At 41.5% G+C, this 14,738-nt stretch overlaps 1 protein-coding gene across 1 annotated transcript; it reads left to right on the forward strand.

The window, feature by feature from the left end:
* Positions 1–1,644: 1,644 nt before the first annotated feature.
* On the forward strand, positions 1,645–9,124 carry LOC308304560 (piggyBac transposable element-derived protein 2-like). The gene is made up of 5 exons (XM_080749188.1): positions 1,645–1,985; positions 3,275–3,451; positions 4,866–4,943; positions 5,103–5,369; positions 7,185–9,124. Exons 1-5 carry the CDS (start codon positions 1,760–1,762, stop codon positions 8,735–8,737), a joined length of 2,301 nt encoding a protein of 766 aa, XP_080605314.1. The 5' UTR covers positions 1,645–1,759; the 3' UTR covers positions 8,738–9,124.
* Positions 9,125–14,738: the final 5,614 nt, after the last annotated feature.

Raw genomic sequence — 14,738 nt, forward strand, 5'->3', positions numbered from 1 at the left:
GGCATAAAAAAAGAAGAAAAAAAGGTCTTAGAGACCTCTTATAAGATATGGGGAGATGTGAAACAAGTCCAGAGGCGATGCATGCTGTGCTGCCAACTACTGTATGCTGCTTGTGTTTTTATGCTGTCATCAACCTAAAAATAACTTCTATACTTCACCCTGAGCAGAATAGAGTTGTTTTCCTTAACAGTGCAAAGCAGGTGGGTGCAGCGGGCATCTTATTGTAAAACAACACTGGTGGCCTTGGCACACCGGATAATAATTTCCGTCTATTCACTCCGCGTCTCATTGGTGGGCTGTATGGACACTTCAGAAACCTGTATACCAATGACATTGTCGATGAAGATTCTGAGCTCATTTGAAATGACCAAACCTTCCCACCGATAATATCGCTGTATACTATTTCTGAACTGTCCACAGCCCTCCTTTTAACAACTATCCAAAGTAATTGGGGAGTGTGGATGAAAAGGTGAAGAATAATGTGTAGGCCGAGTGAGGAGAAGAAGAAAGAAAGAAGAAGATAACAACATGATCAAATTAGAGATGCCAGATTGAAAGTGGTTACAATTCAGGACACATGTCAATTTTCCGATATATCGGTCTAGTTCTAATTTAATGGAGGTTCTCTTCTTCTCTAAAGGTGTGGAAACCGGAAAGTGTATTACAGTGGTTCTCAAAATGGGGACCCCAGGGGTTCCTGGGGGGCTTCCAGGGGTCCCCAGCAAAAGTAGTTAATTAATGGCCTAATGCATGATCTACTCTGGCTACTCTGGCGTCCCAGACAGTTAATGTTGCTTGATTTAGTATTTAGATGTTTGATATAAATTGTATCAGACACGCCCCGGGCTGGAATTTTGTCATTCCAGGGCAGGAATGCCATCAAATAAAACACAATTTAGTTAACTGAATAATGAATTTAAGGGTCAATCTCATCCATGCTCAGCCCTGGAGCAATCAAAGTGACTGGATTGAAGATGGGGGACTTTTCAAAGAATACATGGTTCAAAAGGAGTTTGAAGTTTATGCAAGTTATGTTGCTCATTGAAAACACTGTTAATGGTTTGGTTTTATGAGTGTTGACTCCCCGGGGTCAAGGTGATCGTGGAGGCCATCGGGGCCCGGCGGCAGAGCTACGAGCCAGAGGACCACAGCATGTCAGACATGATAGTGTAAGCCATCGACCGCTCACCGACTGGGGGCCATCTCACCATCGCTGGAGCTCACATGTGAGTGGATATAATTTCACTAGAGCGCATAAAGGGTTTGGGACACATTTTTATGGTTATTTCTTGTTTCTTTAAAAGAAAAAAGAAAAAGAAAATACTGAATAAAAATAAGAAGGTGAGATAGGACTATATAGGTGTCTTTGAATTCATATTAACGATGGTCAGTGCCCAAGACTGACAGTGGGGGGCAGCAATACGTCAACGGGAGTCTAGACTGCCGGAAACTAAAGTGGTCACCCAGAAGAAGAAGGATCATAATTACCCACAATGCACTGCAGTGTTGTTTGGATGTGAGGATGTTGTGGCTTTGGCTTGGTTGGTTGTGTTTGATGTTTGTTCTGAACTTCTGTACAAACAAGAAGAGAACAACTGAAACACGCTGTTCTGTAATACACAGAAACAGCCCCTCGTTGTGTAACAGACAGTCAGTCAAAACCAAAGCGTGTTGTTTGTTTCACAACAGTGCCGTCGTTAAGAAGCCACTCAGGGGGACAGTATTAACTTAAACAGTTGTTTTTCTTTCTGGACTCACCATGGTGCAGTGTTGCTCAGTTATGCATTGCCACAGCAGGTCGCCCCGAGGGAACGAGCCAGACTACGGCATTAAATTCTTCTCCTTTCCAGCATGGAAGAGGCATCAAGGACCTCAGATGGACGAGTTGACCAAGAGGCGTAGGATGGCGTGGATCTCAGCTGTACGACGCAAAGAACTAAACATCTCCAAGTACAGCCGTGTTTGTTCACGGCATTTTCACAAAGGTAAATTATTACCAGTGTAAAAGGGGGTCATCTCTATGTTCCCCAGGTTCTATGTTCCCCACTTCCCCCCAAAAAAGGGTTCTATGTTCCCCAGGTTCTGTTCCCCACCCACCCACCCACCCACGGGTTCTATGTTCCCCACCAAAAAAGAGTATATGTTCCCAACTCAAATGCAGGAAATGGTGGGACATCTGGGCACTTAAAGAACATGTGGCACTGGGCAATCCTAATTTAGGTGCCCCGTTACCCACGTGCCCACATGTCCCTATATGCCCAGATGTCTCCAGACTCTCCACCCATAAGTGCCCACTCGTCTAGGTGCCAACTCTATTCATTCATTAAATACAATTAATTAGCTGTTCACTTCAGAAGTACCTCCACAGAAGTATTTCTTTTTTATGTTTGGAGTCTAGTGTTCCACCATCTTTACACTTTAGTTAGGCTATTCTTGACTTCATTCTCTCAACTTTATTTCTGTGAGTGATTTCTCTAGTTCTGTGTACAGCAATCAAATACAGGTGTGACTGCAGAGAGTGTCATGAAGTCGTGCCTTATATGGGGATTTGTGGGTGGCTCCCTATGGTAATAGGGATGCAAATTAGGATATGTGGGGCGTCTACCTATGATAATTAGGATTACTCTCCTGGCACACCCCTTCAAGTTAGGAGGATTGGCATTCATCATGATAAGAACATAGTTAGGAACAATTTTGCCTTCCTAAGAACGTTTCATGAATGTGACTGGACTTCACTTAGGAATTCACTTAGGAAGAAATTTAAGAACAAGTTAAGAAGAAAGTTAAGAACTTATAGGTGAATGAGGCCCAATGAACTTGGGGAACAGAGGTATGGTCCCGTTCAACTTAACACAACAATCTCTGCAGAGCTAAGACTCAGTTTTAAGGTGCATACTGTAACTAGTAGTGTTTGGACTTTGGAGACAGAGGCAGTCAGGCAGAAATAAAGGCAGTTAAACATGAATTATGAAAAAAGTCAAGTCATCCACGTGATTTAGGCAGAAAGTGTTTTTGTTTTGTTGTCTCTAAACCTTAGAAATATGAGTTCAGCCATTATGCTATGAGTCTATCTTTAACTAAGTCTGTGGTTCTCAACCTTTTCAAGCCGCGACCCTCAAGCCGCGACCCCCAAAATAATCACTTTTGAAGTGAACTGGGGACGAGCACTAAGAGCTGAGGCATTACATTTTGTATAACACGGTTCTATGCTCACACCGCTTTGCGTTGCGAGCATGTAGATCGGCTATTCTCACAATGTTTGTTTTTTCTTCAGGCAAACCAGCCATGGAAATGTATGAGTGGGATCCTGACTGGGCACCTTCATTACACCTGGGCCACACACAAGTGAAGCCGGTTGGCCTTGGCAGGCTTGAGCGGGGGAATAACAGACGGCAAGCTGCTTCCATACAGAGCAACGCCGCTGACCCTGCAACAGCACCAGAGGATGAAGGTATAGAATATTTTTTATTGATTAGTGCCGCTTAGTTTTCTGATAAACGTTCTCAAATCTTGAAACATTGTCATTCATATGTGGCATACCAGTTATCATAGAAAACTATAGAACGTTATTCTGATTCTGAATCAGTTATGATGCCTTTATTTGTGCAAGGTATTGTTATGCAAATATTCATTGCAAGTACAACAGGTAAAAAATAAAGTGGCTGTATTCTTGAAGTACAGTTGACAATTAAAATGTAAATAAAGTGAAGTCAAGTAATAATGTTACCGCTTACTGCCCTTTTCCTCATTGTTCAGCTTGTCCTTGTACGGTTGAGCCTGAGTCTCTTTGTCCATCCCGTTTGTTTTCCGTTCACTAGTATGTAGTCTGCAAAGAACTAGTTAATGTTTACAAAGACAGTCCCTGTGATCCACCGCCAGTCTGTAGTGTAAAGAGTGTCATTATGTAGTCTCTCGTACCAGGAACATGGCTGCCGCTACTACACCACTCGCCATGCCCCATTACAGAGAACACATAGTGGGTGAAATTAATTTGTGTAAGAACACAGACAACTAACATTATAATTTCTCTCTTTGTGTGTGTTTGTAGTTAATGCCAATGTTGTATGCTTTCTTAAACCCAGACATAAGCTGACAAAGATGTAATGTAATAACTCACTCATGTGGTATTCACTCTTAACTCGGTGAACCACCCCTTGTCATTAATTCGGCTGTTTGGTGCCACCGAGATTTTGTGACTCGCCGAACCGAACCGAAATAAATTCGTCTCTAATAGTGGAGTATGAATTGACAAAAATGACCAATGGTTGAGTTAATTAACTGTAATAAAAAGTTGTATTACTTATACTGGCATTGCCCATTTTTCATCAGTGACACATCAGCACATGAACAGTCCTGTTTGAATTTACCGTAATTGCTGGACTATAAGCCGCACCTGAATATAAGCCGCACCAGCTAAATTTAGAATAAAAAATTGAATGTTTACATATATAAGCCGCACCTGACTATAAGCCGCAGGTGTACTTCCTGCTTCCCGTTAGAGCGCCCCTGGTGGCCATTAGCTGTAAAAATCTCCATATAAATCCTTGTGAAAGACATTTGTAAAACAAACTAACTGGCCGTTAGCTGTAAAAATCTCTATATAAGCCGCACCGTTGTATAAGCCGCAGGGTTCAAAACATGGGAAAAAAAGCCGCGGCTTATAGTCCGGCAATTACGGGGTATTTGTCCTATTTCTTTCTTTCTTTCTTTCTTTCTTTCTTTCTTTCAAAAACACCCTGCCAATGTAGTTTGACACTCCTTCCTTAGAAGCAAATTATTTTTTTTCCATAAGCACTATGTTTTTGTATATAAAAATTCAGATATTGCATTACTAAACTTCTGGTATTGTAATTGTTTCATTCCAGACTCTGTGGAGTCCAGACTGCAGGTGCAGATAAACTTTCCAGGCCCGGCCAGACCTGTTTCAATAACACCAGACCTCAGTAAGTTACACTGTCTGTCTCTCTCTTTCCCTTTTCTAGCTTCCACGTGTTTATTATCCCATACGGTTGCTAGCTGCATTATGGGTAGTGAAATTGTTGTGCTTCAACATAAATATCACTAACATCTTGAGATCTATCGGGTTATTTTTCTCCTCCTAGACATCCTGCACCTGGTTGTGTGTAAAGAGGAGGTTTCTCCTATACAGGAGAGAAGCCTCAGTCTGCTCCAGGAGGAACCAGAGCCTCCACACATTAAAGAGGAACAGGAGGAACTACTTTTAGGACAAGATGAGGCTGATGGGTCACTAGCAGTGAAAAGTGAAGATAATGAAGACACCCTTTCACACTGTTCAGAAATTGAAGTTGAACTTGAAGCAGACTCTGAAGTCACTGAAGACAGTGATAATTGGGACGAGACCAGTGGAGGTCAGTCAGCTTTGAATACAATGAAATCACACAAGACACTAAGGGCTCTATTTTTGATTGACCAGCTCTTTTGCTTTAACTTAAAGGCCTGTCCATACTGTCTCCGACCACTAGTGGGAGAAATATGTAACAAAAAAAGGCAAATGTGTTCACTTCTGGCAGAAAGCGTGAAAATTTGCACCTAGGGGTATTTCTGTGCGCTGAATTCAAAAATTGACAGTCCCAAGCACTTTTCCCATGGGATCTGGTGGCTCTCATTCACTTACCATACTAGGGAAAAAAGACCCCCCAAAAAATCTTCTTCAAGTAGCATGTGAGGGGTCAAACTAGGTGTTTTTCGGGATTCTGAATCCATTGCAAGCATTTGTTTTGCACGAAAAACATTCCTTTCCGAGAAATAGACACAACAAAACTTTGAAAAGTGATGACTCATCACTAAACCATAGTTTGTGGGGTCCATTTCCTCCCCAAGGAATGTTTTTTGTGCAAAACAAATGCTTGGAATGGATTCAGAATCATGAAAACCCCCTAGATAGACCCCTCACATGCTACTAAAAGAAGATTTTGGGGGGTCTTTTTTTCCTAACCCTAACCCTATGGTAAGTGAATGAGAGAAAAGTGAATTTGAGAAAAGTGCTTGGGACCGTCAATTTTTTAATTCAGCGCACAAAAATAGCCCTAGGTGCAAATTTTCACGCTTTCTGCCGGAAGTGAACACCTTTTTCACATATTTCTCCCACTATTGAACCTTTTGTCTGAAAGGTCCGGTTCAACTACAAAAAGACGTCACTCGCTTCTTCTGAAAAGTATTACCCTGAATTAGAGTTCGGAAAGTCGGAACTCTCAGACAAAAGGTTCGGTGGTCGGAGACAGTTGTATGGACCGGCCTTTAAGTTAAGGCATAGGAGCTCAAGACAATCAAAATACAGCCCTAAATGTGGAAAGACAAATATTGTCATTGAAAAATAAGCTGAACCCAGGCTTATCCCAGCTATTTTCAAAGTGGGTACATCTATGGAATAAACAAAATGAATATGTAATTTACCTTCCCAAACAGTCATTTTGAATTGACTGCAGTCTCATGCGTAAAAAGAAAAGAGAGTTGTGTTAAGAACAAAATTATAATATCATTGTCCTATGTGAGTTTATATAACAGGAAATACATTTGCCTGATTCACACACTGTTATTGTGTATATAGGCTAATATATTCTATGAATATTATGACTTGTATATATTAATTAGACCATGGGTGTCTTCGGTGAACGGTGCTGCCATGCAAAAGCCACAATTAATATGTTTAATCGGCTAACTGTTCTTTTCATTACCGGTATATTTGCCCCGGGCAATGATTAAATGTATGATAATGGTATTATTCTTTTGCTTCATCTCATCCACTTGTGTCTGTCTTTAAACACATAACCCCTATACACGAGTCATTCCACAAGATCTGGCCATAGATTTGGTCAAAATGAATTACTTTTCTGAATACCCTACAACATGGACATATTTAACTAGCATAAGTTACTATAAATAAGTGTAAGATTAGTTGGAAAATGTCCTCTTTCTGCAGTATCTTAGGACAAAGAGGTGGTGTCTACTAAAGAAAATAAAAAATAAAATGTATGTCATTTTTACACAATATTGAAGGGAAGTTAGGGAACATTTCAATTGATAATGTAAAGCTTTTCAAAATCGATTTTGGTGACTCAATACAGTCACAAAAATAAATATACTTTCAAAGGTCAGAGGGACCACCAATCGGACCGTTTTTTCTTTGTGGAATGACTCGCATACATTATATCCTGTGTACCCAGGTGATGAAGACTCTGACAGCAGTCATGATGCACATGCCAGCACCAGTTTCACTGGCGCAAGAAGCCAATCGGCTGCTACTGCCAGCACCAATGCCACTGGCGCAAGAAGCCAATCGGCTGCTACTGCAAGGAAAAGAAGGCAACAGGTAGTGTGGGAGACGGTGCAACAACAGAACTCTGCAAAAGACATTCCAATGTGGAAAGGTGCTCTTCCGACTGCTGATGGAGTCAGAGAGCCCATTGAATACTTCCGGGACTTTTTTGACGCTGATCTTTTGGATACTATTGTAGAACAAAGTAATCTGTTTTGCATGCGAAACAATCCAAATAGGGCCCTCAAATTGGACCGAAATGAATTGGAACAGTTTATTGGCACTTTAGTGTACATGAGTATTATACGCGTGCCAATGACAAGAATGTACTGGTCCAGTGAATGTCGAATAGCACAGGTGGCAGATGTGATGTCCCGAGACAGATGGGTAGAAATTAAAAGATTCCTTCATTTCAATGACGACAGCAACATGGCAGCCGACGAGGATAAGCTCTTCAAAATAAGGCCAATTGCTGATTCACTTCTCCAAAAATGTCAGGCTCTCCCTCTAGATCAAATGTTGTCTCTTGACGAACAGATTGTCCCTTTCAAAGGTAGAGGACATAACCCCAAGCCACACAAAGCGGGGTACAAAATCTTTGTGCTTCGTGATACAAAAGGCCTGGTGTATTCATTCAACATATACACACGGAGAATTAACCCTGTACCACTGCCTGGAGAACCTGACGTCGGTCTGAGTGGAAACATCGCCCTACAGCTTGCACACATCATTCCTGGCGGTGTCAATCACCTATTGTATTGTGACGAATGGTTTTCTTCCATGGATTTGTTTGTTGCTCTTGCGAACAAGGGGATACCAGCCCTTGGTACAGTGGAGCAAGTTCGCCTGCAAGGGTGCCGTTTCATCTCAGACAGAGATTTGATAAAGAAGGGAAAAGGGGCATTTGAAGAGAACAAGGTTGTTGTCAACGGTGTAGAAATAAGAGCAACCAAATGGTTTGACGACAGAGAGTTGGTGACAGTTGCCAGCACTTTTGCCAGTGCCCAGCCTGTTTCTATCACCGAAAAATGGGACAGAAAGTTGAAACGGAAGGTGGAAACAGAATGCCCAAGCATCATCAGCCTGTGTAACAAGTTCATTGGCGGCGACGATGCTCTTGATCCACCACCAATTGCATGTCATCGCATCCGGTTACGGTCAAAAAAGTACTATCAAAGGTTATTTTTTCATTTTGTCGACATGGTCATTTCAAACAGCTGGCTGTTATATCAACGTGATTGTGAGTCACTGGGTGTTCCAGGAAAGAAGCGGAAGCATTTGCTTGATTTTAGATCATCTGTAGCACAGGCACTCTGCATGCAAGGCAAGGATATGTCCAGGAAGAAGAGGGAGTGGTCTTCCTCTATTGTCGAAAGGGAATGTGAAAAGAAGAAACACCGAGGTGCTGAGGCTATCCCAGCACTGGAGGTCCGTACAGATGCTGTGGGTCACTGGTGGTAGTAGGCAACGCTGCAAATACCCAAACTGTAAGGGCAAGAGTTACTTCAAATGTTCTAAGTGCAACCTTCACCTGTGCCTCAATTGTAAAATCAACTGCTTTCAAGATTTCCACAAGTGAGTCGCTTTTAGGAAAGCACTTGGGCAAGAGAGAGAACAATTTATAGTCCAATAGTTTGTTTATTTTTTTTATTTTGTTATGAAAAGTGCAAAGTGAAGTGATTGTACAGTAAAGTGACAGTGACTGTGTTTAAAGACAGAGACAGCAAACAGCTGAACACTGGCCAATACAAACTAATAGGGGAGTGCGCTTGCTCGGTTCTCATTTCGAACGCACAGTGTATTTCAGCCTTAGGCTACATCATATAATTAAATAATAAAATGAATTAAAAAGGGAAGTTTATTTTTATTTTTATATAGACTTGACTCTGACTCGAGATCAAAGACTCGACGCAAGATGAAAGACTCTGACTCGAGATCAAAGACTCGTGAACATCTCTGCCATATAGGCACTGAGGTGCAAATTTATGAGCTGGATTTGTAATACTACAACTGAGGTTTAGATGAGAAACACTTTCTTAACCCATTAAAATGAAAAGCATCTGTGTATTTTTTCATTTATTTTGTATACCTGAAAGATTTAACATGATTCTGATGTCAACAAAGACAAAAAGCTACAATGAAACAACGTGATTGGTTCATCTTTACCTGCTGTGTTTCAGTGGTTGAGCTGCTAAACAAACTCCTCCTGCTGTTTTTTTGGTCTTTGTATTTTTTTTTAATAACATTTTTATCCCACGATTTTTGTAACCCATTTTTTCACCCGGTGCCAATAGCCTAAGCTGTGATCCTGGGCTCTACTCTCCCTCTGCCAACCTGGGGAGGGCCCCGAACTGAGCTCATGCTTCCTTCAATGCATGAGGAGTGAGCATCACCTGACAGGGGGAGGTTCCCCGGTTGGACGTAGCGCGTGGAAGGAACACGTTATTCCAACCAGTTCTATTCCCCTCCATCAGGCGCCCCGTCTGGCCAGGGGGAGGCTTTATAGAGACCAGGATTACTGCATGTTTTTGTGAGGGTATCTACCCTAGGAGACACGGGGAGAACATGCAAACTCCACACAGAAAGGCCCTTTTGCCAACCCCACCTAGGGTGTGGGCACTGATGACGTGGAGGAGGGAACACGCCCCCAGCACCCACCGTGTCCCCCGGCGGGAATCGAACCCAGGACGTTCTAGCTGTGAGGCGGGTCTTTGTATTTTTAAAGTGTCAGTCAACACAACATGTCTTACATCACAGGCAACGCAGCTGACAACCAGGGTTGGCAGATTTTGCGAGAAAAATAAGCAACAAGGTCAAAACAAGCCCAAAAGTAGTGACAAAGAAGGCCAAATACAAGCTCACCTTGAGGGGAAAAAAGTGCTAAATGTGGAATATTTTTCAAACATTTTAAAAGGATCCCTGGCTAATAAACCAAATATGCCTTAATACATTATAACTGCCCCCTATAACTACAATTTAAATTTAAAACACCTTAAATATATTGACACAGTAGGGGCAATGCCCGTCACAAATTGATGATGTCATTTGTCCAAGTGTGGTCTATCCCTATGGATCATTTTATTTTTTAAATATTGATTTGATGCTCATATTAACCATAGGAAGTATTACACTGTTTTTTATTTTCCCATGCATTCCATAGGGATAGACAAATGACATCAACTTGCGATGGGCATTGCCATTTCTAGAATAAATAATATTTAAGGTGTTTTAAATTTAACAGTTTTGTTATAGAGGGCAATTATAATGTATTAAGGTATATTTGGCTTATTAGCCAGGGATCCTTTTAACAACAAAATCTGGTACAGGGGGCACAAATGACAATTTCAAAGGAGAACACGTGGACAAACATTTATTTGGGGGTCCTTGACATGAAAATATTTGACAACCACTGGTTTAAACGATTATCAAAAAAGTTGGAAGTAAGCCCAAATAAGCAACTACACTTTAGAGACAAGCTCCTAGAAACCTACTACCAATATTTACATGTAACTTTACAGAAAAACAAGTATTACTATCCCCCTACTGTTGGTCCTGGGTACTGTTGATGTTTACAGTTACACTATGCAGTGGACAGTATCTGAAATAAGTACATTTACTTGAGTACTGTAGCACACCCAAGTAATTTGTTTTGAGTAGGCTACTGCATAGACAAATCCACAGAGCGGCAACCATAACCGCGGTGTCAAACGGGACCGCAACTACACTGCAGCGCTCTGTGGATTTGTTTATAAGTAGGCTACTTTACTTGAGTACTTGTATTTACTTGTGACTTTCAGACTTTCACTCTAGTACAGTTTACTTTTGAATACTTGAGTATTTAACACATTGACTGCCTGGTGCGAATACGCCGGTGGTGTCTGTTCAGAGCACTTAAACGACTGAAACTCCTGTCACACTGTTTACAGTAGAAAGGCTTTTCTCCAGTGTGGACACACTGGTGTCGTTTCAGGCCAGCTGACTGACTGAAACTCTTGCCACAGTGTTTACAGATGTGCGGATTCTTTCCTGTGAAAGTCGACTGATGATGAGTGTAAGATCTTGGTTGGTCAGTGTCTTGTTTCTGGCTGTTCACAGAGTTGCTGATTTGCTGACAAGCTGCTGAGGTGATCTGTCCACTCCTCAGCATTTGGCAGTAGAGGTCGTTGTGGCTCTGCTTGATATGTTTATGGAGGTAATTCTGAGACTTATTGACATAATATGGACACTCAGAACAAGAGAAGACTCGAGTCTTAGTAGAGTTGCTGATTTGCTGACAAGCTGCTGAGGTGATCTGTCCACTCCTCAGCATTTGGCAGTAGAGGTCGCTGTGGCTCTGCTTGATGTGTTTATGGAGGTAATTCTGAGACTTATTGACATAATATGGACACTCAGAACAAGAGAAGACTCGAGTCTGAGAAGAGTGGGACATCACTCCTAAGAAAGAGAGGAGGAGGGTAGGTTACTAATGGTGACAGATGCAACTTGTTATGCTCTCATCTTCAAACTGAAAGGTGAAATTCTAGGAAATATATAATGTAGACCAATCCTTAAATCCATTATCAGAAAAGGGACAGAAAAAGTCCAATGAAGTCAAAAGACTTTTGGGGTTACTCTAGATTATTTATGAGTTAATTTCCTCAAGCGTCCCGCGGCTAGCCAATCACAGCGTGTTCTGCGAAGCCTAGCCAATGGGACCCTGGCGTACAACAAACTTTGGCCCAGGACATTTCTTTTACGCGTTTTTTCCCCTCGGTTTTCGACCAGACAACAAACTTTGAGCCCTTTGTGCCAGGATGTAGGCCGGACATTGTAGCCGTGCTTCAATTCCCTTTTTGGGAGCATTAGAGAGGTGTCCCTGTGATATTCCTGTTTCTGAAGCGGTGAAAGCCGCTTCCAAGGAGTGGCTTTGTCTGTCCCATACATGTTTCGTGCATGCAGAATTGCGGATTGGTCAAGCTTCACATAACAATTTGGCCCTCCAGATAAAATCATTCATTCATTCAGAATTCATACAAATATAGAACTAAAGCACATAGAAAGTATAGATCTAGAACACAATGTATAGATCTAGAACACAGATTTCATAGCTCAGAATAGAATAAAAATTCACCGCTTCACTTCGAACCGAGGTTTGATTTTTATTTCATGTTTCTATTTTTTAACCAATTTAGTTGTGCCAACTCCCGGTTTCCCCCATACATTGTCCCTGTCCTTGTGTTTAATACTGACTAACCTCCACTGGTCTCACTCTCCTCCCAATCATCACTGTCTTCAGTAACTTCAGTGTCAGAGTCAACTTCAGAGCAAAGTGAAGCGATGTCTTTATCATTGTCTTCCTCTTCCTGTTTCACTGCTAGTAATGTCAACATCGGCCCATCTGGTCTCTGAAGTAGCTCCTCCTGTTCGTCTTTAATTTGTGGAGGCTCTGGTTCTTCTTGGAGCAGACTAGGGCTTCTCTCCTGCCCAGGAGAAACCTCTTCTTTACACACAACCATGTGAAGATGGATGTCTTTATCGTCGTGTTCCTCTTCCCGTTTCACTACTACTAAGGTCAACATTGGCTCATCTGGTCTTTGAAGTATCTCCTCCTGTTCCTCTTGAATCTGTGGCGGTGCTGGTTCTTCCTGGAGCAGACTAGGACTCCTCTCCTGCTCAGGGGACACCTCCTCTTTACACACAACCATGTGTAGGATGTCTAGGAGCAGAAAAATAACACGACAGTTAACACTCGATTCCATGTACTCAGATTGACCAAACAGGTACTAACTATGGGTTAGTACAGGTGCTTCTGAAAACAAGCTCTGCAAAATTAGGCATCAAAGTTTTAGCAAGGTAATAGCAAAATACATATTTTGAAAAGGGTTTTTCAAAATATGTATTTGTGCCTTTTACTATCTTGTGTTCTTGATCATGCTAGCCATATTTTATACTTTACTATTCGGAAATTGCATTACATTTGCACGTGAATAGGGCTAATTACAGCTCATGCCGCACTAAGTGCGCGATGGCATGAAATGTCTGGTGAAATTTGGGTCATAGTTTAAAATCTACATCTGTGTAGGAGGTGAAATATCTTGAAAAGGGCTTTCATTCTTTTTTTTGAAGCGGTGAAAACCGCTTCCAATGAATGGCTTTGTGTGTATCACGCCCATATATGGTCATTTCAGTCCAGAATGAACAGGCTTTTTCAAAAACAGAATGTCCGTTTAATTACCATATATGGTGATCTCAGTCTAGAATGAACAGGGTTTTTCAAAAACACAATGTATGTCACCTCATGTCCATATATGGTCACTCCAGGCCAGAATGAACAGGTTTTTCCTGTCCCGTACGTGCAAAATATCAGTCCAGAATGAATAGGCTTTTTCAAAAAGCAAAATGTCCATATATAGTCATTACAGTTCAGAATGAACAGGTTTTATCTGTCCTGTACGTCCAGAATATGTGTGTAATGTCCTTCCCGGTCTGATGAATGGATACTTTGAGGATTGGTTAAGCTTCACATGATAATTTGGCCCTCCATTCTTTATATATTCATTCAGAATATATAAAGAATGTAGAATTCAGAATATATAAAGAATGAATAGATCACAGAGTCCATAACTGTATAGATGCATAGATCTCTAGAACACGTAGAATAAAAGTTCACCGCTTCACTTCGAACCGAGGTTTGATTTTTACCACACATGGCCACATCTGATAGGATGTGCCACAAGTCATTGTCCATGTTTTGATTTGTGTTAACAGATTATCAAAGTGCACTGAAATCAGAAAATAGTTGTAGATATAGCCGTTTGGACTGGTTAGATGTGAGTGTGTACCTATAGACTGCCCTTTCCCCTCTCCACCAAATCTCTTTACCTTGCAAATGTTCCCCCCAAATTGGGATGCTATAAATCAAGAAGCTGAGAAAAAGCCTGTCATAGATCTGTGTTATTATCTCACACGCACGGGCCCATTTCTAGACCTCACCTCCTACAGAGCCACATCATAAAAAATAATAGTGAAATGTTTATATTGTGACAGCAAGAAAGCACATGAAACTTACTGAGGTGTGGGTGGTCTCCAGGTTCCTCCTGTTTAATAGAAATATCCCCGACAGAGTCTGGAGACTGAGAGTTCATATTCACCTGGAGTCTGACTCTGGACCATAGAGGCCCTGGACTCCTAATTTATAATATTAGCAATCTCTTTGATATTAGTGTCTACAACACGCCATGTTGTTTTTACAACTGCATTGTGGGTATATGTTCTTGTCTCTATGGTTTGTCTAGACGCCAGTTGGTGTATTGCTGCCCCTCACAGTTGGTCTCGGGTAGTGTCATTGTCCATGTACATTACTACTGTATGTTACCTTCCAGGTCTGTGGAGAATCAGAACATCTATCTGAGTGCTGCAGCTAATATAACTAAATTGATGAACAAACAATAGATAGATAATCAATGTAATTACTTGATTAATA

This window comes from Nannobrachium achirus, assembly GCF_963921795.1.
Source record: "Nannobrachium achirus genome assembly, chromosome: 19".
NCBI lineage: Eukaryota > Metazoa > Chordata > Actinopteri > Myctophiformes > Myctophidae > Nannobrachium > Nannobrachium achirus.